Source organism: Triticum aestivum, chromosome 3B (genome assembly GCF_018294505.1).
Source record: "Triticum aestivum cultivar Chinese Spring chromosome 3B, IWGSC CS RefSeq v2.1, whole genome shotgun sequence".
In the NCBI taxonomy this organism is placed as follows: domain Eukaryota; kingdom Viridiplantae; phylum Streptophyta; class Magnoliopsida; order Poales; family Poaceae; genus Triticum; species Triticum aestivum.
Genome location: NC_057801.1, coordinates 795878125 through 795902613, shown reverse-complemented (window position 1 = coordinate 795902613; position 24489 = coordinate 795878125). Strand labels below are relative to the sequence as shown.

Below are 24489 nucleotides of genomic sequence, written 5' to 3'. Positions count from 1 at the left end.
CCAGTCATATGGTGTGAGACATATGCTACCTTATCTTTCGAGTATCATTATCTATGTATATCTAGCTTATGAGTTGCATGCTTATCCTGTTATCTATGTTGCTCTCATATATCCTGCTTAGGTAGTTGGTCTCCAAAATGTAGGGGGAGCGTTGATCCTGGTATCTGTGCTGTGCAGTCGAAAGCACTTATCTAGACAGCACACATCCAGGGGGAGCCCTTCTACATTTTAGGACAGTGGGGCTTTGCGCCTATCCTATATCTTTCCTGTTTGTGCAAATCCCGTATTGTCATCAATCCACCAAAAAGGGGGAGATTGTAAGGGCATATTTATCCCCAAGATGTTTTGGTGATTGATGACAATGCTTTTGAGGACTAATCGTGTGCGTTGAGTTCTTTCAGAGATTCATCCTTTGGCACGAGACGATTACTTCCCCTCGGTGTTTTATTCAAGACGGTGTAGCTCATTCGTTTCTCTATTGGTGGTCTAGTTTCGTAGGAGTCACCGTACTATCAAGAGGGGATCCGCTTTGGTAAGGCTAGGGTGGAATCAACACGTACACATCCTTATCACACCCGATGCTTCTTTCCGCTTTATTGGAGCTATCTTTCCTAATCTGTGCCTGCCTGTCCTGTCCCAGCGGTAGTACCGCGGTCCTCGGCGGTAGTACCGCCGAAGCTCGTCAAGCGGTAGTACCGCTCCCCGAGCGGTAGTACCGCTTGCGAACTTCGGCCGTAGTACCGCAGTGGTTCCGGGCTACTACCGCCTCGATTCTCGACCGTTGTTTTTCGTGTCGGGTTTTACGGTACTAGTAGCGGCAGTAGGGGCGGTAGTACCGCTCCAAGCGGTAGTACCGCTCTGGGGCTAGGACCCTGCATTCCTCGTCAGCACGGTAGTACCGCTGGAAGGGAGCGGTAGTACCGCTTATCAGCGGTAGTACCGCCCCGCCCAAGCAGTAGTACCGCTCTGTGCGTGGCTGTTTGGGGGGGGGGGGTAACGGTTGGATTGTTTCCCCCACTATATAAAGGTGTCTTCTTCCCCAAAGTTGACTTACCTCTTGCCCCAAAAGCTCCATTGTTGCTCCAAGCTCCATTGTTGCTCCAAGCTCCATTTTCGCCCGATCTCTCTCCCTAGCCAATCAAACTTGTTGATTTGCTCGGGATTGGTTGAGAAGGCCCCGATCTACACTTCCACCAAGAGAAATTTGATTCCCCTCACTAATCCCTAGCGGATCTTGTTACTCTTGGGTGTTTGAGCATCCTAGACGGTTGAGGTCACCTCGAAGCCATACTCCATTGTGGTGAAGCTTCGTGGTGTTGTTGGGAGCCTCCAAGTGTTGTGGAGATAGCCCCAATCTTGTTTGTAAAGGTTCGGTCGCCGCCTTCGAGGGCACCAATAGTGGAATCACGGCATCTCGCATTGTGTGAGGGCGTGAGGAGATTACGGTGGTCCTAGTGGCTTCTTGGGGAGCATTGTGCCTCCACACCGCTCTAACAGAGACGTACTTCCCCTTAAAAGGAAGGAACTTCGGTAACACATCCTCGTCTTCACCGGCTCCACTCTTGGTTATTTCGTGCCTTTACTTTTGCAAGCTTACTTGTGTTGTATCTATTGCTTGCTTGTGTGCTAGTTGTCATTGCATCATATAGGTTGTCCACGTAGTTGCATATCTAGACAACCTATTTTGTTGCAAGGTTTAAATTGTTAAAGAATAGCTTAAAAATTATTAGTTGCCTATTCACCCCCCCCCTCTAGTCAACCATATCGATCCTTTCACCAGGGTGGTGCGCCCTACCACCTAGGGGTGAGCCCCTGCCTTGTGGCCACCTCGTGGGTCTTCTTGCCCTCTCCTGAAGCTTCCAGGGTTTCCTTTTGTCCAGAAAAATCATCAAAAAGTTTTGTCACATTTGAACTTTTGTAGGTATGAATTTCCTAACAAACAAAAAACATGCAGAAAACAGGTCACTGAGCACTGACTTAATAGGTTAGTGCATAAAAATAATATAAAATGGCATATAAAGCATACAAAGTGATAATATAATAGCATGAAATAGTAAAAAAAGATACATTGAAGACGTATCACGGAGGCGCAGTGGATTCCGGCGTTGGTGGGCCAGTCTTGGACGTAGATTACGACGTTGCCCATCACGCCGGAGTTGGTGTTGGACCCCGCCGTATGGGTTGGGGCCGATGCGTGGTTGCCACCAGGTGACGTCGCCGCCCCGTGCAGTGCAACTGTCTCAGTCACCGCAGGCAGCACCCACCCATCTGTGACAGCCATCGCCCTTCATTAACCTAAGCGCAGACGAGGAAGATAGCGACAACGACAATGCAGTGAAGACAGCCAGTACGGCGGTGACGACCAATCTAGGTTTCCCTTTTAGTTTAAGTTTAGTTTTCTAGTTTAAGATCAAGTATGCATGTTGGATAGTTCGGCCGGGACGTTTGAACTTATATATTATCATTTAAATTGTCTTTTGTCTTTTCTTATTTAAATAAGTTTAAAATCTCGAACGCTATTGTAAAATGTGTCTGACCATTGGACGCATTGACGGACGAATGTCATCCGTGTCCGTTTTGCCGACGCAAACGCAAAAAGTGCATGTTCTGTTGGAGTTTTTTTTCTCCACAAAACAAACGCAGGCGCTTATATACACGTGCATACACTCACCCCTATGAATGCACATACGCACATCCTATCCTTATGAGCACCTTCGAAAGACTGAACCGGCATATCATCTTGAAATTTACAATGTCGCCGTAAGCACCTCGTCGTCGACGGGAACGTCTCCTCCCACCACTAAATATGCATCGTCGAAAATCCTAAAATCAATCCACGAATAAATGTGAGCACCAAGATTTCAACCTTGATGAGTTGTGATACCACAGTCACAGTAATCATCCAAATGGTTGCTTCGCACGTTTAGTTGGAGTTGGCCCGATTGAGACGGCACTGGCCTAATATCTTCGATAGCAAAAAAAAAAAAAAAAAAAAAAAAAATCAAAGTCAAAGCTAGCTGAGCCGTGGATCAGTAAGCAATCTCGGCCACTCACTCTTCTCAGTTTCTCACGGTGCCGCAGCTACACCCGCCGTCCGCCCACGCTTCCACGGTCGCCGCTCCCACCTGCCGCCGCCGCCGCGACCACCACGCCCATCGCATAAACGAGCGGCTCCCACCCTCCGCTCCGGCGGGGTCTCTCGCGATCGCCGCTGCGGATTTGTCGATCTCGCCGGCGGCGGCGCTGGCCTGACTTCCGTCCAGTCCAACAGGTATGGAGCTTGCTCTTCTTATCAGCTTCTGCAGTGCAATTTTTGGTGCTGTTTCAGAAGTATTGGTGTGTTCCGTCACATAGATCTTGCTGGATAAGATGACGCCGTCGTATTTAACCAGTCATAGTTGACATCATAGATCTTACTGAAATTAAGATGACAATATAACAATCCTAATTAATCTTGGCGATGGATTGGAGGCAATGAACGATGCATGTAGATTAGTGCGTCCTGAAATTTGGAGCCCTGCCAGTTCCTGTTTCTTTTGCACAAATTAAACTGGCAAACTGGTGCTTTCAAAAGACATACAGTAACTCCATAAATCATGCGACTGGACTCATAGTTCCAGTTCCAGTAGACTTAGTTAGTGTAGCAACTCAAATGTATTTAAACCTGTTAGTTCCACTTCTTTTATTCTAGCAATGAATGATTTGACTGAAGCTGGTACAATTGGAGAAACAGATGCTCATCATTTATTCATGTGTCTATGTTACCGCAGTACCAGGAGTTCATTTCTAGTACTTCTTTGGTACATTTGTGTCATTTGGAGAGCGATTGAATTTCTGATAGAAATTGACTGTGGCATGTGAGTGGTTTTCTCTTTTTACTAAATTATAAAGTTATGATTGTAATTATGGTTCTTATTCAGTAGGACACCTACTTCTCTTAGTGACGCATACATATATTGCCAGGTGTTTGCTTTGTCGTGCTGAAGCTTGGGGCCATTTTCTGCAAAACTGGGCATTAATTTTGGTAGCTACACTCATAGAGCATCCACAGATGGTGAGCGCCTTGGCAGGAGTGATGACCTCTGTCATCGCCAAGCTCACCGCCCTGCTCGGGGAGGAGTACGCAAAGCTGAAAGGTGTGCACAGGGAGGTGGAGTTCATGAAAGACGAGCTGAGCAGCATGAACGCGCTCCTTCAGAGGCTGGCAGAGGTGGACCGTGATCTTGATGTGCAGACCAAGGAATGGAGGGACCAAGTCCGGGAGATGTCTTATGACATTGAGGATTGCATAGACGACTTCATGAAAAGCCTTGGCCAAACTGACAGTGCTAAGGCAGCAGGGCTTGTGCAAAGTGTGCTCCAGCAGCTCAAGGCGCTGAGGGCGCGCCATCAAATATCCAGCCAAATCCAGGGGCTCAAGGCACGTGTTGAAGATGCAAGCAAGCGACGTATGAGGTATAAGCTCGATGAGCGCACCTTCGAACCTAGCATCTCAAGGGCCATCGACCCCCGTTTGCCTTCACTCTATGCTGAGCCAGACGGGCTTGTCGGTATTGACAAGCCAAGAAGCGAGCTCATCGAGTGCCTAATGGAGGGGATGGGTGCATCGGTGCAGCAGCAAAAGGTGATATCTATTGTGGGTCCTGGGGGTCTCGGTAAAACTACACTTGCCAATGAGGTGTTTCGTAAACTGGAAGGCCAGTTCCAATGTCGAGCTTTTGTTTCCTTGTCACAACAACCAGATGTGAGTAAGATCTTAAGAAATATACTCTCTCAAGTCTGCCAGCAAGAGCTTCCTAGCACAGATATACAGGACGAGGGAAAGCTCATTGACACAATAAGAGAAGTTTTAAAGAACAAGAGGTATATTCATGAACTTTTAATGAGGAGTTGGCTGATGGTACTGCATCATTTTTTTCTTCAGTATTGATGTTTATTTACTAACTTAGACATTCTACTACATTTTACTGTTGTTTAATTAAATTAAATACAGATGATTTTGTTTCATTTTAAGCATATGCAGTTCTGAATAGGCTTTGGTTCACAGTTCATGAGGTTATCTTTCTAAAGGGTTCTGAATAGTGCTTTGATAAATTCAACTCTTTGTGGTGTGGCCAAACCATTAGGGAAGGGGATAAATGGCTGTCTGTAATAATATATAAAAGAGAAATGATTCTGTCCCCATAAACAGTGAATTTCAAAAAACCTGAAGCCCTATATGATCCTCATGATTTACTAACATTTGACGACAAGGAAATATGCCATTTTATTTATTTTTTCATATATTTTCCTTATTCATGAGATTTGCAAAACATGCACTTTGCAGGTACTTAGTTGTTATTGATGATATATGGAGTACTCAAGCATGGAAGATTATCAAATGTTCTTTGTTTCTGAATGATCTGGGAAGCAGAATAATGACGACAACACGTAGTATTGATATAGCCAAGTCATGTTGCTCTCGACGCCATGATCGTGTCTATGAAATAATGCCTCTGACGGCAGCCAACTCTAAGAGTTTATTTTTTAAACGAATATTTGGCTCAGAAGATATATGTCCTCCTCAATTGGAAGAAGTCTCCTCGGAAATATTAAAAAAGTGCGGTGGTTCACCATTAGCAATTCTTACAATAGCAAGCTTATTGGCTAATAAAGATTGCACAAATGAAGAATGGGAGTGGGTGTATAATTCGATCGGTTCCACACTGGGAAAGGACCCCGGTGTAGAAGAGATGAGAAGGATACTTTCTCTTAGCTATGATGATCTTCCCCACCATTTGAAGACATGTTTACTTTATCTAAGTATATTTCCGGAGGATTATGAGATTGAGAGGGATCGATTAGTAAGGAGGTGGATCGCTGAAGGATTCATTGATACAAATGGTGGACGAGATTTGGAGGAAATAGGAGAGCGTTATTTTAATGATCTTATCAATAGAAGTATGCTTCAGCCAGCGGAAATCCAATATGACGGTCAAGTCGTTTCATGCCGAGTGCATGATATGATTCTGGATCTCCTTACATCTAAGTCGATGGAAGAAAACTTTGCCACCTTCTTCCGTAACCAAAATGAGATATTAGTCCTTCAACATAAGATCCGTAGGCTATCACTCAGTTATTATGACCAAGAGCACATCATGCTTCCATCAACAGCAATCATTTCTCATTGCCGGTCGCTCAGTATTGTCGGGTATGCCGAAAAGATGCCTTCTCTTTCGAAGTTCCGTGTTCTGCGAGTACTTGATATTGAGAATGGCGAGGAGATGGAGAGCAACTGTTTTGAGCATCTGAGGAAGCTTTTCCAGTTGAAGTATTTGCGACTCCACGTTAGAAGTATTTCTGCACTCCCTGAGCAGTTAGGAGAACTACAGCATTTGAAGACTCTGGATATGGGATGGACAAAGATCACAAAAATGCCCAAAAGCATTGTTCAGCTGCAACATTTGACATGTTTGCGCGTCAGTAATTTGGAATTACCTGAAGGAATTGGGAATCTGCAAGCTCTGCAGGAGCTATCAGATATCAAAGTCAACCGGTACAGCATGGCGTCGTGTTTGCTGGAGCTGGGCAGTCTGACTAAACTGAAAATCCTTGGGCTACGCTGGTATATTGTCAGTACACACAGTAACAAAGATACTTTTGTGGATAACTTGGTATCCTCGCTGCGCAAATTGGGCAGATTCAGCCTTCGATCTATATGCATTCGTAGTTATCATGGCTATTCAATGGAGTTCTTACTGGACTCCTGGTTCCCCTCCCCTTATCTCATGCAAAAGTTTCAGATGGGCACGTACTACAACTTTCCCAGAGTTCCTCCTTGGATTGTGTCACTGGACAAGCTCACATACCTAGATATCAATATCGATCCAGTAGACGAGGAAACACTAGAGATCCTTGGAGAGCTACCTGCTTTGCTGTTTCTCTGGCTGATGTCGAAATCAGCTGCTCCCAAACAGCGGCTTATCATAAGCAGCAGCATGTTTGTATGTCTGAGGGAGTTCCATTTCACCTGCTGGAGCAATGGAGAAGGACTGATGTTTGAAGCCGGGGCCATGCCGAGGCTTGAGAAACTGTGGGTTCCGTTTGACGCAGGCAGCGGTCTTGATTTTGGCATCCAACACCTCTCTTCCCTCAGGCATCTTGCCGTCGAGATCATTTGCGTTGGCGCGACCGCTCGGGACGTTGAGGCGTTGGAGGAGGCCATCAGAGATGCAGCTCATCTCCTTCCGAATCGCCCTGCGGTGGAGTTCCGAACATGGGATGATGAAAAGATGGCGGGGGAGGAGGGGCAAGGCGTCACTGAAGAGGAGATCCATGCTAGCGGTTGAAAGTCAGCCTGCGGTATATGTAAGTGTACACAGTACACAACTCATTTGACTTTTTTAACTTCTCCTTTTCCTCCCGTACGCTGCATAGTTTTTGTAATTTTCTTTGGAGCAAATTACATCATGGGACACCACAAGTATGTCTAATTCCAGACTTGCCCTCATGGTCACCAAACTTCAAGTGGGTCACTCAAGGAGTCTAGGTCAGTAGCATTCTGTCCCAGGTATAACTGATGGCATGCATGTCTTGTTCACTGGCACCACTTTGGCATGTATATACTTTCATATATACTCCCCTCCGCCGCGTATTAGCTTTGGTCAAAGTCAAGCTTTGTAAACTTTGACAAAGTTACAATAACAAATCAATACCATTAGATTCATTATTGAATGTACTTTCACATCATATATATAGATTTGTTATGATAAATGTTTGAAAGTAAGGCTTTCGGTTTCTTTGGTAGACAGGCTATAGGGATGGCATAACGAAAGCGCGGAACGAAGGTAAACAAGAGGGCTGGAATGTTGGGTCTAGGCAAGGATACAAGTGGGATCTTGTTCGCGGGATTACTAGGTAAACTGGATTTCTGGTTGTGCCAATCTCAGTTTTCTTGTGATAAGACTCCCTCTTCTATCATTCTCATTTATTGTATTCTACTTCTGTTATCCTTCAAAAAAGCAGTGCATTGGCTGGTCTTTCCAGCAGCCGGGAAGAAAAGTTGTTGCTCGATGTCCGCCGCATAAGAGAACTTGAAGATTTGCACAACTCCGTGCTAGAAATTTCAGCGGCGGGTGCGCTGCAGATGTTTCATGAGAGTATTCATCAGGATAATGACCCATCAGAGAAAAACAGCCTCCAAACTATTCCAATCGACCTTCTCCTGTCGTTGCAAGAATGTCCAGATGTTCATGTCCCTGAAGAGCCGGCACAAGTTCCTTAAGCAAAGGTCGTAATGGAATTGTTTTTTTTAGAAAAGGAGGATCACCCCCGGCCTCTGCATCAGAATGATGCATGCAACCCCTTTATTAAGCAAAGTAAATGAAAGGTCCGCGGTCGTAATGGAATGGTAGATCTGTTGATACTGATTTCGAAGTCTGGTAGAAATCACTTATTAGACTGATTCTTTCTGAAGGATGTAACTGTAAATCTGTTGATACTAAGATTTTCTTTATCATGTCACCCCTTCCTTTGTATGAAACTCCTGTAATTTCGCAGTTTGAATGGCAATAATAATATTTTCTTCCTGAGGTTTGCATATTCTTGTTGTTCCTTTACCAAATGTTGCTCTGGTCTACTTAACTCTTTGCCATTTGCTGACGAACTGCATCTATTCTTCATTGGTTTGACTGCATTGCTGATGAAGCGCCAAGAACCATCTTGACAGGCATGAGTGGTGGATTATGTACCAACTGTATGTTTACTAAATTTAAAATGCACTAAACGGTTTCTGGTAGTTAATTGATTGGCATTCTTATTATGCAGACTGAAATCGGGCCATGGAAGTGGCAATCCACACTGTGAGGCCGAACATACCTCATCCTTGCTGCAAATGGCATGTCCTCGAGAAAGCAAAGGAGTGTTTAGGTCCTCTGTATTCAAAGCAGGATAAATCCATAGCAGAGTTTCATAAAGTTGTGAACCGCATGCTGACGATTGATGAATTTGAGACTGCTGTTGAATGAAAAGTATACGCATCCATACATGACCCAACTTTATGATATATATAAGAATAGATGGGCTTAAGCCACATTCCAAGGGAATGTTCTGCACAAGAGAAGTGAGAGTGCGGAAAGCATGTTAAACTCCTATCTGCTGCCACCAGGCTCGCCGATGCATATGTTTGTGGAACAATAAAACTTCGACGAAAAGCGGATGAGAGTTACGAAGAAAATGGAACAGGGCAGTGTTCGTATGAAGTTTATGCATGTCTTGACCATGATGGGGTTTGTTTCATACTGAAGTTGAGGGATTATGTAGCAATCACTGAGATACTGGAGAGACATATGTTAAGAGGTGGACTTGGGATGCAAGGGGTGTCCTCCTGAGAACCTGAAAGTGCACCAGAGAGATCAAAAACTGCTGGCTGGACTTTCACATTTAGGCATACGGCACTTTACGCACATGCTCTAGAACCGGTTAAAGACTTGGAGATGCCAATTGTGAGGCTCACAAGAAGACGATGAGCATACTCAAAAATACGTTACCGGTTATGGCGCCTTTCAATGATGCTAGAGATGGCCTAGGGTTCTCTGTTAAACCGTGTACTGTGTAGATGTATCATTGTGAGCGTAATTCATTAGTTGTAGCTGATATACAAACAGGGTACAGATACTGGGATCATTTGGACCTAGGAGCCATACCGAAATCCCGACAAAAACCATCTCTTTTTCTCAAAGCCAAGACACAGATTTGCCCGTGGATACCGCGACCCACCCTCAACTCCTCTCTCACCTTCACTTCGCACCGCATCACAGGAAAGCCTGGTTTGAACTGCTTGCTTGGTCACTATACTCCAGACATCAAAGCTACTGGTCATGTCTCGAATATCCCCTTCACGTATATCATCCCCTTCTCGCTCATCTTGAGCTCCCTCCTCATCTGCTCGACCTGCACATCGTCGCCCCGCACCAGAATCTCGGACACGCTGTTCCCATCGTCGGACAAGACCATCTTCACCTTGATCTCCTCTTTCCTCGATGCTTTTGTCCAGTAGTACACTCCCCTGGAACATCCATCAAAAAACAGGCAGACGGTTACTACACATGTATCGTAAGTTTCATTTGGGATTTCGGCTAGCAGAGTCGCTCGTAGAGACGTACGCCAAGGGGCTTAAGGTCATAAGCCAGAACCAGTTGTTGCCGCCTTCTGGGACCGCGATCGACAGAACAAGCCCGACGCTCCCCAGGCTAATGACGGTGCAGAAGGTCAGCAGTGCTGCCTGAGCGCTGCTTGGTGTCATTGAGCCCTCGAAGCTGTTTGGTAACAAAAAATATCACAGTTTACGATGCAGTCAAACTTAAAAATTGTACCCATAAGCTTGTGCCAGATTACATGAACAACATATACAGCTGCTATAACAACTACTCTTATTGTGCAACAGCTGACCAATAAGGATCAGATATTAGATGGCATCTTTTGCAAGTGAGCTGATCAACTGTACCATACTTAACTAGCCCCATCAAATGTAAATCTAACGCAAAGCACCCCCAACTAACAAGTATTTGCTGCATGCATCGATTGATGCAGAGGCCGGGGGTTATACTCCTTTTCAAAAAAAAAACTAACAGGTATTTTTACTTATTAGTATGGTTACACAATCAATTTGAGTGTTTTAACTCTGAAACACCAAAATACATGTCTACTGTCCAATACTAAAGTGGAATTCAATTTGCCCTCAGACTTGGTGCTATTCTGGACAAGTGTGCTTTCAGAACCAAAATAATGCAAGTAAAGCAACTCTCACACAATACTGAAGTACAATTCGATGGTTCTATTTTAGACACTTGCAGAGTAATACCAGGTATTGTCGCACTAAGGTCGAAAGGCGGCGTGCTACTTACGTGATGACCTCGCCACGGTCAGAGACGGCGAAACTGTTGCGCGTGAAGAAGGACAGGATCTCCCCGGCCACCAGGCTCGGCGCCGTCGGCTGCCCTTCCTCCCTGACGAACGTCTTCTGCACAATCTGGGTTGGGCAATTAAGAGTAGATGACAACACGAGTTACTATCATTGGCCAAGAACCAAACAATACATCCATCCAAGAAAAACACATGAGCCTGATTGACAATAGCATATATGTCATTCGAATTAAGGGCCACTTTCATTTCATCATGAAACTGATAAAAAACAAGTCCAGCCTCCCCGGCAGTCATGCATAAAAGAGCCAGCGCCCTCCGGCACCATGGCTGCCATGCTACCAACCTACCTAGAGTATTACAGCCAGAAAATGAAAAACTGAGAAACCAACCCACATACACTACACCACATAAGGTCAGCCAAGGAAGCAGGTTTGGATGGAGGGGGAGGAGGGCCCGGAGAGAGACCTTGGACTTGACGGAGCGCTTGATGAGCGACCAGAGCCCCGGCACGGAGAGCACGAAGAGGCCCAGCGAGGTGTAGTAGCTGGCCTGCGAGTACCCCGTCCCCGCCCCGACGGCGGCGTCGAGGAGCACCGCGGCGCTGTCGAGCGACGCGCGGGCCGGGGCCAGCCGCACACCTCTCCTCCGGCCGGCCACCGCCCGGCGGCGCCGGGGGCAGGCGGCCGCCGCCGGCCGCGCGGCGCGGGGAGGGAAAGGGAGGAGGACGCGGCTGGTGGAGGCGCAGGCTTCCATTTCGTTGGGCGGATAAGACCGGGGGAGCCCTCTGACGTGCGTCGCGCCCTTTTTTTTTCGTTCTTTTCTTTTGATGAGCGACAAATTGGGAACCGGTGCTGCTACCAGGCCAAAACTACATTTTTTATTATTTTTTTGGAAAATTTAGTGCATTTTGCAAAAAAATAAAATAAATCATGACCTAACAATTTTCGGCATACCATCCTTTGAGTTTTACTGGTCTTGACTTGCATCTGGCCGGCCAGGGCTGGCGTGGCCAATACGAACATCATAGGGGTTGGCGTTTCGAGGCCGGGCCGGCAAAATCAATGGCCTTGTGGCAAACCCTAAGCTGAGGCCTAATTTAAGTGCGGAATTTTCTTTGCAAGATGCATCAAGAAATTTCATGAAATTGAATCATTGGTGCTAGAAACTAGATAGCTTAGTCTCTGATATGCATTGGATTTACTACTCAGCTGTTCTTGGTCAGTTAATCATGAGTGCCTGCAAAAAAAAAAGAGTTAATCATGAGTGAGCACGGCAACGCACCAGCTTAGACAAAGAGAAGAAGACGTTTAGATGGATGTCCCTCACGGACATCTGCGTCATCTACGAACCTAGCATCATCCGCGGAGTCAGCTGTCACATGGCATATCGATCTCCCTCTACTGGGAAGCTGCCAGTCAGAGCTACACGCGTTATCGCTGCCCCCGCCAGCTAGCAGCGAGTGCATGTTCTATTCACGACACTGGTTCTTCGAAACTGCTATACCGGCGGCGATGCCCTCCACGATCTTCTACCCTACTCCTTGTGAAGAGATGTGTTGCGCTAGAGGACTTGTCGAGTCGTCGTCAACGCAGATCTGCTTCTAAACTCAAGGGCCCCGGAATGATCGTGGCATTGCCCCCCACCACAATATGTCTGGCGTGCGACGTCGGCATAAATGAGTCTGTACATCTAGACCGCGCTAGAAAATTTGAGACCCCTAGAAAGTTGGGGCCCCATGCCACCGCACCGGCTGCACACACTTAGGGTCGGGCCTGTGGCATTCCATGAAAATGACAGTCCAGCTGCCACATTCTTTTATTCGAACGCGACGGTTGCTTTCTCTTTGCGTGCGTATTCTAGGTCATCGACTAAGTTTCTCAAAATGAGCTCGGCGTAGCACATTGATGGTGCTCAACTTTGGTCTTGTGGGTGGCTATGGCATCAACAGTGGCGGAGCTATGTTGAGGCGGCGGCGGCAGGAGCCCCCCCCCCCCCCCCCTCTTGGATCAATTCCTGAACGAAAAAAAAACAGGAGGGATTAGATTAGATTTTTTAGTATTTGCCCCTCCCCCCTCTTGGATCAATTCCTGAACGGAAAAAATCAGGAGGGATTAGATTAGATTTTTTAGTATTTGCCCCTCCCCTACCCCAAACATTGATGATTTGAGTTTCGTCCCCTAGTGATTTTCGGCTAGCTCCGACACTAGGCATCAACACACACCTTAGCCAAGGTTGTCTTTTGGAATTCGGGGTCGTGTGCAAAATGTAAAATGGGGCCTATATTCTGGAAAAAAAAACTCTTATAATTAAAGGACTAATACGAGTAAACCATACTCTCACTTAATTATATAATTTTGAATATTTGTTATTCCAAGCAATATTCAGAAATATGCATGGCAACTTGAGTAACTAGCCAGTCATATACATGTACACAAAAAAGATGAAAAGAACAAAATTTGTATGGTTATTCAATATAGTGTTGCCAAGATGAACCACGAAAAAAAATATAATTATTCAGTATAGTGTTTGCTTGTATACTCATTAATATAATTGGTAAAGATAAAAATATCTTAAATTCAATGAGGCTTTTGTAGGTGCACCTGAAAGAGCTATGGACTGGTCGGTCCTGCCCCGACGCTCAGCCGCCGGCTGCTTCGGCTTGCCGGCGTTGTATTGTGGCAATTTCCTGCAAAATGTCCTGCCGTAATGGATTCTAATCCAATTTATAGATGACATGACTCACACAAAAGATGAACTGTGATGGACACGTACATAGAAATAGAAGAACAAGATTAATTGATTCACTTATGTACATAGAAATAGAAGAACTGTGATGGACATTGACATATCACTTTTGCCGCTCTTAGTTTTCCACAATACATCACAAATGCCATTCCATGGCAAAAGCAGTAACTTTTCATTTCACAATTGCCACTCTTAGATTTTGACAATGTATCACAAATGCCACTCTAAAATTATTATTTTTTACCACGGAATGATAATTGTGATGTATTGTCAAAAACTAAGAGTGGCAAAAATAAAATGCCAAAATTTAAGCAAAGTGGTCAAAAGCTAGAGTGGCAAAAACAAAATTTTCTCGTGCCGGATTCGTAGCGGGGCACTGGCTTTGGAAACACGGGGCGTGGAGATGATGACTAAAATTGGCCTGCCCCTGCGGGCTGCAGTGAAAAAAATGAAAGCCCAATTAAAAAAGTACAATCTAAGGAGAGATCGAATGTAGGGCCCCTGAAAAAGGGGGGCCTTGTGCCATCGCACAACTCGCACATGGCATTGAACATGCCTGACCTTAGCTCTCGGGCGAACGTCCTCATCTTTCAACGGATCGGCACCCTTATGCAATCACCCCGCAAGAAAAGAAGTTTTTTTTTTGAGAACTAAGAAAAGAAGTAGTGGTATGCACTTTCTCCTGTCTCATCACAAAATGCCTTCACATAAATCGCGGGAGAGAAGAAAAAAATAGGGAAGGTAAATCCTGGACGGCCGCGGCCATTGGATATGCGATGGACGGCTGACAGGAGGAGGGCACCGTCGGTCTCTCTCTGTGACGCTGATTGGCCCACGATAGGAGGCTGCCTCTCCTCTCCCTATCCCCTCGCCGCCGCTCGCTCTTCTCTGCTCTTCCAGACGCCGCCGCCGCCGCCTCCTCCTCCTCCTCCTCCTGCTGTAGCTCCCACCCGACGCCGTCCTCCCAGCGGATCCCCGTCGCTGGCTTCCTGCGCCCCTACCCCTACCAGCCGCCGGCTTCCCCGAAGTGCTCACACGCCCCCCTCCGCTCCCGGACTCGCCGTCCCCGTCGAGTCGAGCAGAGTCAGGTAAAGGCTCCATCCTCTTCCGCTTCTTTTTCTTCCTTGCTGGTTCCGTCGCACGAGTTCTGCGATTCCTTCAAGCCCTAGCTAGGTTCCAGGATGGATGAAGATCGAGCGAGGGGAGGGTTTGATCCGAACTGCGATGCTTTCCATGATTGTGAACGTGAATTTAGTATTTGTGAATAATTTCCTTGTATGACCAAAATAAGTCAAGTGTCGTGGTTTTAGTTGAACTATAAATTTGAACTAAAACCACGCCACTTGTTTTAGGGCCAGAGGGGGTATGATTTTGCTCTTCTCGGGTCAATTGGAGCATTCTAATGTTGAGTAGAAGAGGAGATATGGATCGAATTTTGCGGTATCAAGTACCGTGCCGTGCGTATTTGTTTTCGGAGAAAAATATTGAAAAGAAGCGCTGCTGTGCGGCCACCTGAGGGCTTGCTTGGTACCGTGTAGCGGCTAGGAGCAGCTTGTGGTTGAGGAAGAAAGAGGGCATATGTCATTTCACATACATGGGGGTATTTGGTGTTAGTGATGATGTCTTGGTGAAAGTGGTAGGGCGAGTTAACGATTGGCATACGAAAAGAAGGGTGTATGTATTCTATGATATATGGGCTCGATGAGCTAAAGAGAAAAACAAATTTCTGCCTGTCAACTGACCATTCTCCGTGGTACTCCATGTTTCAGGTGCAGACTGGTTTCCCGATGGCCGGCTCCGAGGACGTGAGGGGTTTGGCAGCATCCCTGGGAGAGCTACACGTGGAGGCATCACCATCGCGGGAGGAAGGAACCAATGGGCATGGTAGTGCTCTAGCCTTGTTCTGATGTTGTATCACTAGATTTTGCAACCTTCTATATGCCTATTGTTGCCACGTATGTTACTTGGCTACAAGTTTCTGCTTAATTAAACAATGTAGATTCTGTTTGAACCTGAGTACTAGCATTCCGTGTCATCACAAGTTCACAACTAGTTTTCCACCAATTTCCGTTCAAAACTAGTTTTCCACCAATTTCCATTCAGGCAATGGTGATGCTGCTGCTGCTGCTGCTGCGGATGATGATGTTTGGGGTGATGCCTCAGATTCTCCAGGACACGATTCCGACTTAAAAAGAGAATGGGACCACAGGCAGGAGCAGTTTCATAAGGTACATGATTAATTTGACTTCCATGGTTATTGATTAATTATGAATCTTGAAATTTGCATGTATATTGAGGAAGTTTGAAAGCAAGGCTTTTGTTTCTGTGTAGATGGGCTATAGGGATGGTATAACCGAAGGGCAGAAGGATGTTGCCCAAGAGGGGTTCAACCTTGGGCATAGGCAATCTGCAGATGTTGGATTCAAGTGGGGTCTCGTTCGGGGGATTACTAGGTAAATTGCATTTCTGGTCATGCGAATAACAACTTTCTTGTATAAAGCTACTCTTGCGTCATTCTCATTCATTATATTTTCCTTCTGTTGTCCTTCAAGCAGTGCATTAGCTAGTCTTCCCAACAATCTAAAAGAAAAGCTGCTGCTCGACGCCCAGCGTAGAGGAAAACTTGAAGATTTGCACAAATCTGTGCAAGAAATTTCAGCAGAGGCTGCACTGCGGCTGTTTCACGGGAGTACTCTTCAGGATAATCGTCAACCAGAGGAAAGCAAGCTCCAAACTACTACAAAGGACCTTCTACTGTTGTTGCATGAATGCCCAGATGTTCATGTTAGTGAAGAGCTGAAACAAGTTCCGTAAGCAAGTTAGCAAATGTAATTGCAAACGCCACTGGTTTCGAAGTCTGGCCGAGTCGCTTAGACTGAGTTCTTCTGAAGGATGTAACTGTAAATCCTGTGATACTAAGATTTTCTGTGTGGTGTCACCCTTTCTTTGCTATGAACGCCTGTAAATTCGCAGTATGAATGGCAATAGTAATATCTCATGAGTTTTGCATCATCCTGTTGCTCCCTTACCATGCTCTGGTTTACTTGAGCCTTTGGCATTTGCCAATGTACTGTGTTGATACTTCCACTGGTTTGGTCCGTTCTGACATGCTTGGTGAAGTCTGGACAATTCTTATACTCAGTGCAGAGAGCACTAGATATTTTGTACTTATGCTAGTCCAGTTTTTGAAACATTCTGGCATTTTGTAATACTGACAATACGGTAAGCCGCATAAATTCCATTTCTGTGCAGACAGAAAATGCTAGTTTGGCATCAGCTGACCCAGCAAATGCATTCAAATCTGCTTAATTGAAGGGCCTGATCCACTCCTCAAAGTTGCTATGCCCTACTGCTGTTAATGTGATGTTAACTGCATGATGCTATATCCTTCATGTCAGTAAATTGTCTGCCTATGTTTCAGTCACAAGGGGTTGGTGTGATTGGAGCATCAAGCTGAGCATGAGCATCCACCCTTGAGATTGGTGAGAGCATCAAACCTTGTACCCGTTGTGGCTTGACTGTTGGTTTTGCGTTGTTCCAGGGAGCACCTTATACTCATGACCAGCCAGGACATGATTTAAAAGCAGGTTTTTACCACCTGTTCTATTGTCTCGATTAGGCTCCAAATTAGATCAGCAACCAACAGTTCGCTGCATTGATAGCACTGATAGCATTGATAACAACCAACAGTTCATCAGTTACTTGTTTTAATTGGTTGTTGTGCTTCTAGAATTACTACTTAACACATTGCAAACAGGCAGCATATGGAAACATTTACATCCATAAGATGGACAAAGAGATGGAAATTCCTTTTGCTGATTGTAGCTAAAAACATCCGTATTTGATACGGTCCATGTTCGTTGGCCTGCCCTGCCTTTTTTTTTTTGAAGGGCCCTGACTTGAAGAACCTGGTCAGGACGAATGCTCTGCTCTGAACCAGCTGATGCCATGCTATGACTTTGGGATACAACCTTGGCATGGATGGGTTTTTCCTGCAAAGAAGAAAGCTGCATTTGAAATTAAGCATGAGTCCAGGCCGTGAAGAAGAGAGCGGCAGAGGCACAAGAGTCCAACTGAAGAAGCAACTGCCTTCCAGGAAAGAGCATAATCTGCAGTGGCATACAAGGTTGCAGCAGCTGCATAGTACTCCCTCTGTTCCCAAATACTCCCTCCGTTCGGAATTACTTGTCGCAGAAATGGATGTATCTAGACGTATTTTAGTTCTAGATACATCCATTTTCGAGACAAGTAATTCCGAACGGAGGGAGTATTTGTCTTTCTAGACATTTCAAATGATTACAACATACGGATGTATGTAGACATATTTTAGAGTGTAGGTTCACTCATTTTGCTTCGTATGTAGTCACTTGTTAAAATCTCTAAAAAGACAAATATTTAGGAACGGAGGGAGTAGAAAGCAGAAGAGTGTGAGGCAAAGCAGCTGAACAGAAGAAAGAAGCTAGCTGCTGCTACCAAGCGGTTCCGCTAACGTTTTTGCCGAAAGTGGCCCTGGCCTGTGCTGACACGATCAGTCGATGCGATGGCATGCCAATTTGTACTTATATCGCATTCATAGATTTTGCATTGTTTTTTTTTTTTTTTTTTTGCTTATCCGGCCTTCCCGAACATCTGTCTTAGAGGCTCGGGTGTTGGTTCATGCTGGTTGGTGGTTATGAAATCACCGCGGCAATTCGACATGGCGGTTGTAATTCATTCTCTGCTGACTGCAGAAACCCGGTAAGTCACGAATGCTGAAAACTTCTAGATACACCCCTTTTTGTCCATTTTGATGACAAGTTTTTTCGGACGGAGGGAGTAGCTACTTCCAAACCTGGGATTTGTTGGTGTTGTTCACTTTTCTGTGCAATGCATGTTTCCTGATCTGTTATCTCTTGTTAGCCTACGGTGCTTCTCCTCTGTTGCTGTGGAACTCTACTTTTTCATGGAAGGTCAAGTTTGGTGCAGCATAGCAATTGTTTTTGCTGAGCCAAGCAAGCTACAACCTTGGAGCAGGATTGCTCTGCTGCTAGATTTAGAGTTCAAGGGTGGGGTACACTGGCTAGTGGGACCCAAATTTGCTTGATTTGTGACCGACAAGGCGACGATAGAGGCAGCCATGACTGTTAACGAGCATAATCTAATTGAATCGGCGTAGGTAATTAGGCCTGACATATATTGTTGTGATTTGTATCGATCATGATATGATTTGGAAACACTTCAGTACTAACCAAAATTGACGAGAAATTTCATCATCACATGCTTAAAACCTTGGTGGAGTGGAAACAAATTTATTTCCTCGTTCCCAGCAAAAGGAGTATATTTTTTGCTCATACCAACCTCTGGTGTCGTTTCCATCTTAAAAGCATCTCCAACAGTGGCGGAGCTTCATGGGGGCCAACCTGGGCGGTGGGCCCCCCAGCTCAAAGGAGAAATTGCATATATACCTATGTATTTGACCATTTTTTTCACTAAAAAACAGCATATTGTGATTTTATTTGCCCCCCTCCAAGCCAATGGCCCCTCCATGATTTGAGCCCAAGCTCCGCCACTGATCTCCAGCAGTCGCGCTTCGCGCCGCGCGCTAAAAACTAGTTTGCCGCGCGCCGTTCGGCTGGTTTTGCGCGGCCGCCAGTGCTGGCTCCAACAGCCGCGCTAAAATGCAGCGCGCGCGCGTCGCTCCAGCAGCGCGTAAAAAATGCAGTGCGCGTGACTCGCCGGGGCATTGCATATATGACATTTTGGACACAAAATGAATTTGAAACATTCAAAATGCAATGAACATGACATATAAAATTTCACACAAACAAGTAGATGAATAAAAGTTCATGCCCACAAGTTTAAAATCATGCCCACAAGTTCATCCAACCAAGTTCAAAATGCTAACCAAGTTCAAAACACAAACGAAAGAAACATCAATCCTCTTCCTCGTCACCCGCGCTAGGGTTAGCGGCGGCGGCGGGAGCGGTGGAGATGTCGCGGCTATAGGATGGGGTGAGCGAGGTGCCGGCGCGTGCGTCCATGGGTGCAGTTTGCCGGCGCCGGCGCGCGCGGGGCGTAGGAGGCAGAGAGAAGAGAGTGGTGTGCCGCGCGCGAAAGCGGACGTCCCAAATACACCGCGCGAGATATCGAATCCAACTGCGCGTCCAACTCCTCATACCGCGCGCGCGGTTATTGCGCGCCCGCAAGAGCCACCCGTCGGGAACGAGCGCGGCTGCTGGAGATGCTCTAAAGAACGTTATGGCCGCAAGGCAGAGGTGGACGGGGTGGATGCGAATATGCGACTGAGAAGTTCTTTTTTCTGACTCCGATCGAGAAATTGTGTTGGGTTGGTAGTGTTTAATGGGCTGTGGTGCGCCGACCGCTTAACAAGTGGCGCATTGGATCCAGTCAACTTGCGCCTCGACGATTATTTTAAAAAAATATCTCAATTTTTTTTTTAAAAAGACTTGCGCCTGGACGAAGTGCCTCCGGCAGCAAGATTACGGTCGTGAACAAAGCTGTGTACCCGCACCACAGCGAGGCGAGCGACATTTCGACCCCGAGAAGTGAAGAGTCCAGGTCCAGCCATGCAACAAGGCAGCATACGCACACCAAGCAGATTAGCCAGGAGAGAGCATGCATCATCATGCAGGCGGTCACCGGCCGCCGGCGATGCTGGCCGAGGCGCTCGCGGTCGCGGTCGACCGGCTGCCCGCCTCCTTCCCGCCGGCGGTGGCCGCCTTCCTGCGGCTGCTGCTCCGGGCGTGGGGCGCGCTCTCCGTGCCGCTGCTCCGGGGCGCCGTGATGCTGTGCATGGCCATGTCGCTCATGGTGCTCGCCGAGAAGGTCCTCCTCGGGACCGTCAGCGCCGCGGCCAAGCTGCTCCGCCGGCGCCGGCGGCCCGGGAGGCGCGACGTCCCCGTTCAGCCTGACGTCGAGGCTGGTGGAGGTGGTGGCTCCTCGGCCTGCTTCCCCATGGTGCTCGTCCAGATCCCCATGTACAATGAGAGAGAGGTACGTATCTACTATGCACGATGTCTCAGTTAGTTAACTTGATTTGTTCTTGTGAGATGAAACTCGAGACGATGGATCGAGCTCCACTGTCGAGAGTGATGGAGGTAGCTAGCTAATAAACTTTGAAGAGGTGTGGTGCGTGGTAGCTAGGAATTACAGTAATTTAGGGCGGAGCAGTTAACCTAGCGTGCATGGATGCATGCATGCACGGCGCCCTACTGACAATCGTACGTGACCATACTGTAATGTAAAAAAACGAACAGGTGTACCAGCTCTCGATCGGGGCGGCCTGCAGGCTCACGTGGCCGGCAGACCGATTAATTGTGCAGGTCCTCGACGACTCCACCGACGCCGCCATCAAGGTACGTAGCTGCCCCGATCCGCCACCAACTTCTTCTCGACCAAGTTGCCATTGCAAATCGTCTTCAAGTTCATCTGCATGCAATGCAAACGCAGGAGCTGGTGAGGGAGGAGTGCGAGCGGTGGGCCGGGAGCGGCGTGGACGTGAGGTACGAGGCCCGGGAGGACAGGGCCGGGCACAAGGCCGGCAACCTCACGGAGGGGATGCGCCACGCCTACGCCCGCGGCTGCGAGTTCGTCGCCATCTTCGACGCCGACTTCCAGCCCGCGCCGGACTTCCTCACCCGCACCGTGCCGCTCCTCCTCCGCCACCCCGGCCTCGCGCTCGTGCAGGCGCGCTGGGAGTTCGGTACGTTCAATGGTGTATGCACCGCGCGCTGGAGTTGGTGGTTGCTGAGACTGAGCGGAAGTAATTTTGAGCTGCTGTTTGTTATAACTGTACGTAGTGAACGCAGACGAGTGTCTGCTGACGAGGATGCAGGAGATGTCCATGGACTACCACTTCAAGGTGGAGCAGCAAGCGGGGTCCTCACTCTGTAACTTCTTTGGATATAATGGTATGTATTCTAGGCATTGCTTGCCATTGGTTCAATAATGTACCATAAAGTATATTATATTACTCTATGATGTACGGACAGAGGATTGCAATGCCCTCCGCCTGGAATTACTTGTCGTTTAAATGGATGTATCTATCTATCATGCAATGGGCATATCGTCCACCGTTGCTTTGAGATTCATGCTCTCTTTTCTTGGGCTATTTTTGTCCATTTTTTAAATCTTTGCAAACTACAAGAGGCTTCTATTTCTTGTTTCAAGGTGTATAATAACGTTTCGTTGTGTATCAAAAATTAACACCCTTGTGTTGCAACAGGGGCAACTTTATTATAATGGTTTAACGTAGGAAAATTTTGAGTGAATTGAAATTGAGATATGTTAGGGCCTGTTTGGTTCAAGTCGGGTGACTTAAAACCAGTGACTTATAAGTCACGCCTGTTTGGTTATCACCTGACTTATAAGTCACCTGATCACACCTTCCCACACCAATCCACATCATGCAGGTGGTGGGACCCACGCAAAAGGGGGTGACTTATAAGTTTTAAGTTGGGGTGGAGCAACTTATGACTTATAAGTTGGGATGACTTATAAGTTGGGTCTATTTGGCAAAATAAGTCTTTTTTTTCACTTTTCAACTTATAAGTTGATGACTTATTTGGAACCAAACAGGCCCTATACTCCCATCTAAGGGTAGAAGTTATGTCAACAACTAAAAAGCATAGCACGGATCTCAAAGTAGCAATGGATGATGGATGTTGTATGCACGGTATACCCGTGCATGGTAGAAAAATCACCGCATATACTTGCTCCTCTTCTGTTTATTATATCCATTTTAAAATGGACATCCTATGGACCAGCGAAGAAATTGCACAATATTTTATAGTTTCAGTCGATTCTTTCCTCTATAACTCTCTTTTGGAGAAACTACCTTTTTACTTCACACCAATCTTTTATAACAAAATGTGCAACTTTTTTTATCTTTTCCTTGTCCCTTTTGTTTTTATTTATAAAATACACTGTTGCATTTTGAAAATGTGCAACATATGTGTTATTGAAATGTGCAACATGTGTATATAAATGTGCAACTAAGTATAATATCTTTTATTTTAAAGCTTTATTTAACCAATCACACTATAATTATACAATAGTTCCATATATTTTTATTATTTTTGAATTTTAATATAATAATAATGTTTTTGTGCTAATATGGATTTTTCGTGTCTTTCTTCCAGTGAGAAAAAAAATTCTAGCAGAGTAAAATTTACGAAAATTCTTTTTGACTTGTGATTTGTTGGAGCCATAGAAAAGTCACTATAACCAAGGATAGGGTAACTAAGTGCTAGACCATGCAGTACTAATGAATTATGGATGATCAACTCTGTTTTTCACAAAAAAGGAAAAAAAAACTCCGTTTTTCCAGATTAGTTGGTTTTACATCAAAAACCTACATTAGATAGAAATTAATCTGTTTTTATTCAATTTCTGCCTGTTTTCAAAGCAAGAATCCTTACAAATGGAAATTTTAGTTTTTCAAAGCAAGAAACCTTACAAATTGAATTTTCAGGTTTTCTAGAAAAGTGTAATAATAAAGTGAAAATGAGTTCAGTCGTACACTCCTGGATTCTACTATTAGTTGTTCTTGGTATGGGAATGACTTTTTGTACACTTATTATTCAGGAAGCGCCGGAGTATGGAGAAGGCAAGCCATCGAGGAATCGGGTGGGTGGGACGACCGGACCACCGCGGAGGACATGGACCTGGCGCTCCGAGCGGCGCTCCTCGGCTGGGAATTCGTCTACGTCGGCGACATCAGGGTGAAGAGCGAGCTGCCGAGCTCTCTCGGGGCGTACCGGTCCCAGCAGCACCGGTGGTCGTGCGGGCCGGCGCTCCTCTTCAAGAAGATGCTCCGGGAGATCGTCGCCGCGGAGCGGGTGCCGGCGTGGAAGAAGCTCTACATCGTGTACAACTTCTTCGTGACGCGGAGGGTGGTGTCCACCTTCTTCACCTTCTTCTTCTTCAGCGTGCTGCTGCCGGCCAAGACGCTGTTCCCGCAGGTGCGCATCCCGGCGTGGCAGATGGTGTGCGTCCCGACGGCCACGACGCTGCTCAACTCGGCAGGCACGCCGTGGCGCCGGTCGGCCCACCTGGTGGTGCCGTGGGTCGCGTTCGAGAACGCCATGGCGCTGCACCGGTTCAAGGCCATCCTCATCGGGCTCTTCGAGGCCGGCCGGGCCAACGAGTGGATCGTCACCCGCAAGTCCGGGAACGGTAGGCCGGCGCCGGGCGCGGAGGGCCGCCGTCTGAAACAGCGGTGCGGGCTCCATTGGCTGGAGCTGCTGGTCGGCGCGCTGCTCCTGGCGTCCGGGTGCTACGACTGTGTGCACGGGCATGGCTATTTCTACCTGTTCGCGCTGCCCCAGTCGGTCATGTACTTCGCCATTGGGTTCGAGCTCTTGGGCGTCCATCACGCTTCATAGAATAAACGTGCTTGCTAATCTTTAGGTGCCTGAAAAAAAATGCGTGTCAGTCCATTTTCAGCTTCGCGCGAGACAGAAGGCGGGGACAATGTGAGGAGCGTACCGACGAGTGTCGGCCATGGCGAGACCAAGCTAGGATCTTACCGGAGACGGTCATGACACTGCGAGCGGTAGGGAGTTGTGGCGTGCCAGGCGGAGGCGAGGAAGCAGGTTAACAGGTGTGCGGGTGCGGGAGTTGCCGGAGTTTCTGCAAACCAAGGGGAGTGTGGGTGGGGCTTAGAGGGGTGGTTGCGGCGGTGAGGGCATTGAGGGGAGGGCGGGGCGTCGAGGTGGTGCATGGTAACGTCAAACGGCTGCGGGGATGAAGGTCGGCGGTTAGGGACTTAGGGCTGGGCCGGAGGGTAGCTGCATCGGGAGGTTCAAGACCTGCTACTTCACTGGAGGTTAGCCCTTGACA

The 24489-nt window shown here is 46.9% G+C and overlaps 4 protein-coding genes across 17 annotated transcripts; 3 read left to right on the top strand and 1 right to left on the bottom strand.

Annotated features, from left to right (window-relative positions):
* The first annotated feature begins 3025 nt into the window (after positions 1 to 3025).
* On the top strand, positions 3026 to 8580 carry LOC123072495 (disease resistance protein RGA5). 13 transcript variants are annotated; one of them, XM_044496056.1, is made up of 7 exons: positions 3026 to 3271; positions 3771 to 3857; positions 3964 to 4863; positions 5327 to 7347; positions 7508 to 7528; positions 7791 to 7896; positions 8005 to 8580. In XM_044496056.1, coding segments are annotated over exons 2-4 (2904 nt in total). In that variant the 5' UTR covers positions 3026 to 3271; positions 3771 to 3855; the 3' UTR covers positions 7329 to 7347; positions 7508 to 7528; positions 7791 to 7896; positions 8005 to 8580. The 13 variants fall into 13 exon arrangements, with proteins under 13 accessions (XP_044351991.1, XP_044351989.1, XP_044351990.1 ...); XM_044496054.1 differs by having other exon boundaries at positions 7787 to 7896; XM_044496055.1 differs by having other exon boundaries at positions 7479 to 7528.
* A 988-nt stretch (positions 8581 to 9568) lies between these two features.
* LOC123072494 (protein COFACTOR ASSEMBLY OF COMPLEX C SUBUNIT B CCB1, chloroplastic) lies at positions 9569 to 11691 on the bottom strand. Its single transcript, XM_044496045.1, has 4 exons — positions 11368 to 11691; positions 10884 to 11008; positions 10143 to 10295; positions 9569 to 10045 (listed from the first exon to the last, which is right to left on the bottom strand). Exons 1-4 carry the CDS (start codon positions 11653 to 11655, stop codon positions 9856 to 9858), a joined length of 756 nt encoding a protein of 251 aa, XP_044351980.1. The 5' UTR covers positions 11656 to 11691; the 3' UTR covers positions 9569 to 9855.
* Positions 11692 to 14439: 2748 nt separating this feature from the next.
* On the top strand, positions 14440 to 16659 carry LOC123072493 (protein YAE1). The gene is made up of 5 exons (XM_044496044.1): positions 14440 to 14735; positions 15417 to 15531; positions 15751 to 15875; positions 15979 to 16100; positions 16203 to 16659. The coding sequence occupies exons 2-5, from the start codon at positions 15435 to 15437 to the stop codon at positions 16459 to 16461; spliced, it is 603 nt and encodes a 200-aa protein (XP_044351979.1). The 5' UTR covers positions 14440 to 14735; positions 15417 to 15434; the 3' UTR covers positions 16462 to 16659.
* A 3468-nt stretch (positions 16660 to 20127) lies between these two features.
* LOC123072492 (probable glucomannan 4-beta-mannosyltransferase 6) lies at positions 20128 to 24056 on the top strand. Of its 2 annotated transcripts, none has more exons than XM_044496043.1 (5): positions 20128 to 20640; positions 20904 to 21002; positions 21097 to 21349; positions 21456 to 21557; positions 23233 to 24056. In XM_044496043.1, the coding sequence occupies exons 1-5, from the start codon at positions 20263 to 20265 to the stop codon at positions 24030 to 24032; spliced, it is 1632 nt and encodes a 543-aa protein (XP_044351978.1). In that variant the 5' UTR covers positions 20128 to 20262; the 3' UTR covers positions 24033 to 24056. The 2 variants fall into 2 exon arrangements, with proteins under 2 accessions (XP_044351978.1, XP_044351977.1); XM_044496042.1 differs by having other exon boundaries at positions 21447 to 21557.
* The last annotated feature ends 433 nt before the right edge of the window (positions 24057 to 24489 follow it).

Coding starts and splice junctions, on each gene's coding strand:
- LOC123072495 (XM_044496049.1), top strand. Junction 4,864..5,326: donor GAAGTTTTAAAGAACAAGAG/GTATATTCATGA, acceptor TGCACTTTGCAG/GTACTTAGTTGTTATTGATG.
- LOC123072494 (XM_044496045.1), bottom strand. CDS start 11,655: ATGGAAGCCTGCGCCTCCACCAGCCGCGTCCTCCTCCCTTTCCCTCCC. Junction 11,009..11,367: donor AGCGCTCCGTCAAGTCCAAG/GTCTCTCTCCGG, acceptor TGCCCAACCCAG/ATTGTGCAGAAGACGTTCGT. Junction 10,296..10,883: donor GACCGTGGCGAGGTCATCAC/GTAAGTAGCACG, acceptor GTTACCAAACAG/CTTCGAGGGCTCAATGACAC.
- LOC123072493 (XM_044496044.1), top strand. CDS start 15,435: ATGGCCGGCTCCGAGGACGTGAGGGGTTTGGCAGCATCCCTGGGAGAG. Junction 15,532..15,750: donor GGAAGGAACCAATGGGCATG/GTAGTGCTCTAG, acceptor ATTTCCATTCAG/GCAATGGTGATGCTGCTGCT. Junction 15,876..15,978: donor GGCAGGAGCAGTTTCATAAG/GTACATGATTAA, acceptor GTTTCTGTGTAG/ATGGGCTATAGGGATGGTAT.
- LOC123072492 (XM_044496042.1), top strand. CDS start 20,263: ATGCATCATCATGCAGGCGGTCACCGGCCGCCGGCGATGCTGGCCGAG. Junction 21,003..21,096: donor CCACCGACGCCGCCATCAAG/GTACGTAGCTGC, acceptor ATGCAAACGCAG/GAGCTGGTGAGGGAGGAGTG. Junction 21,558..23,232: donor TAACTTCTTTGGATATAATG/GTATGTATTCTA, acceptor CTTATTATTCAG/GAAGCGCCGGAGTATGGAGA.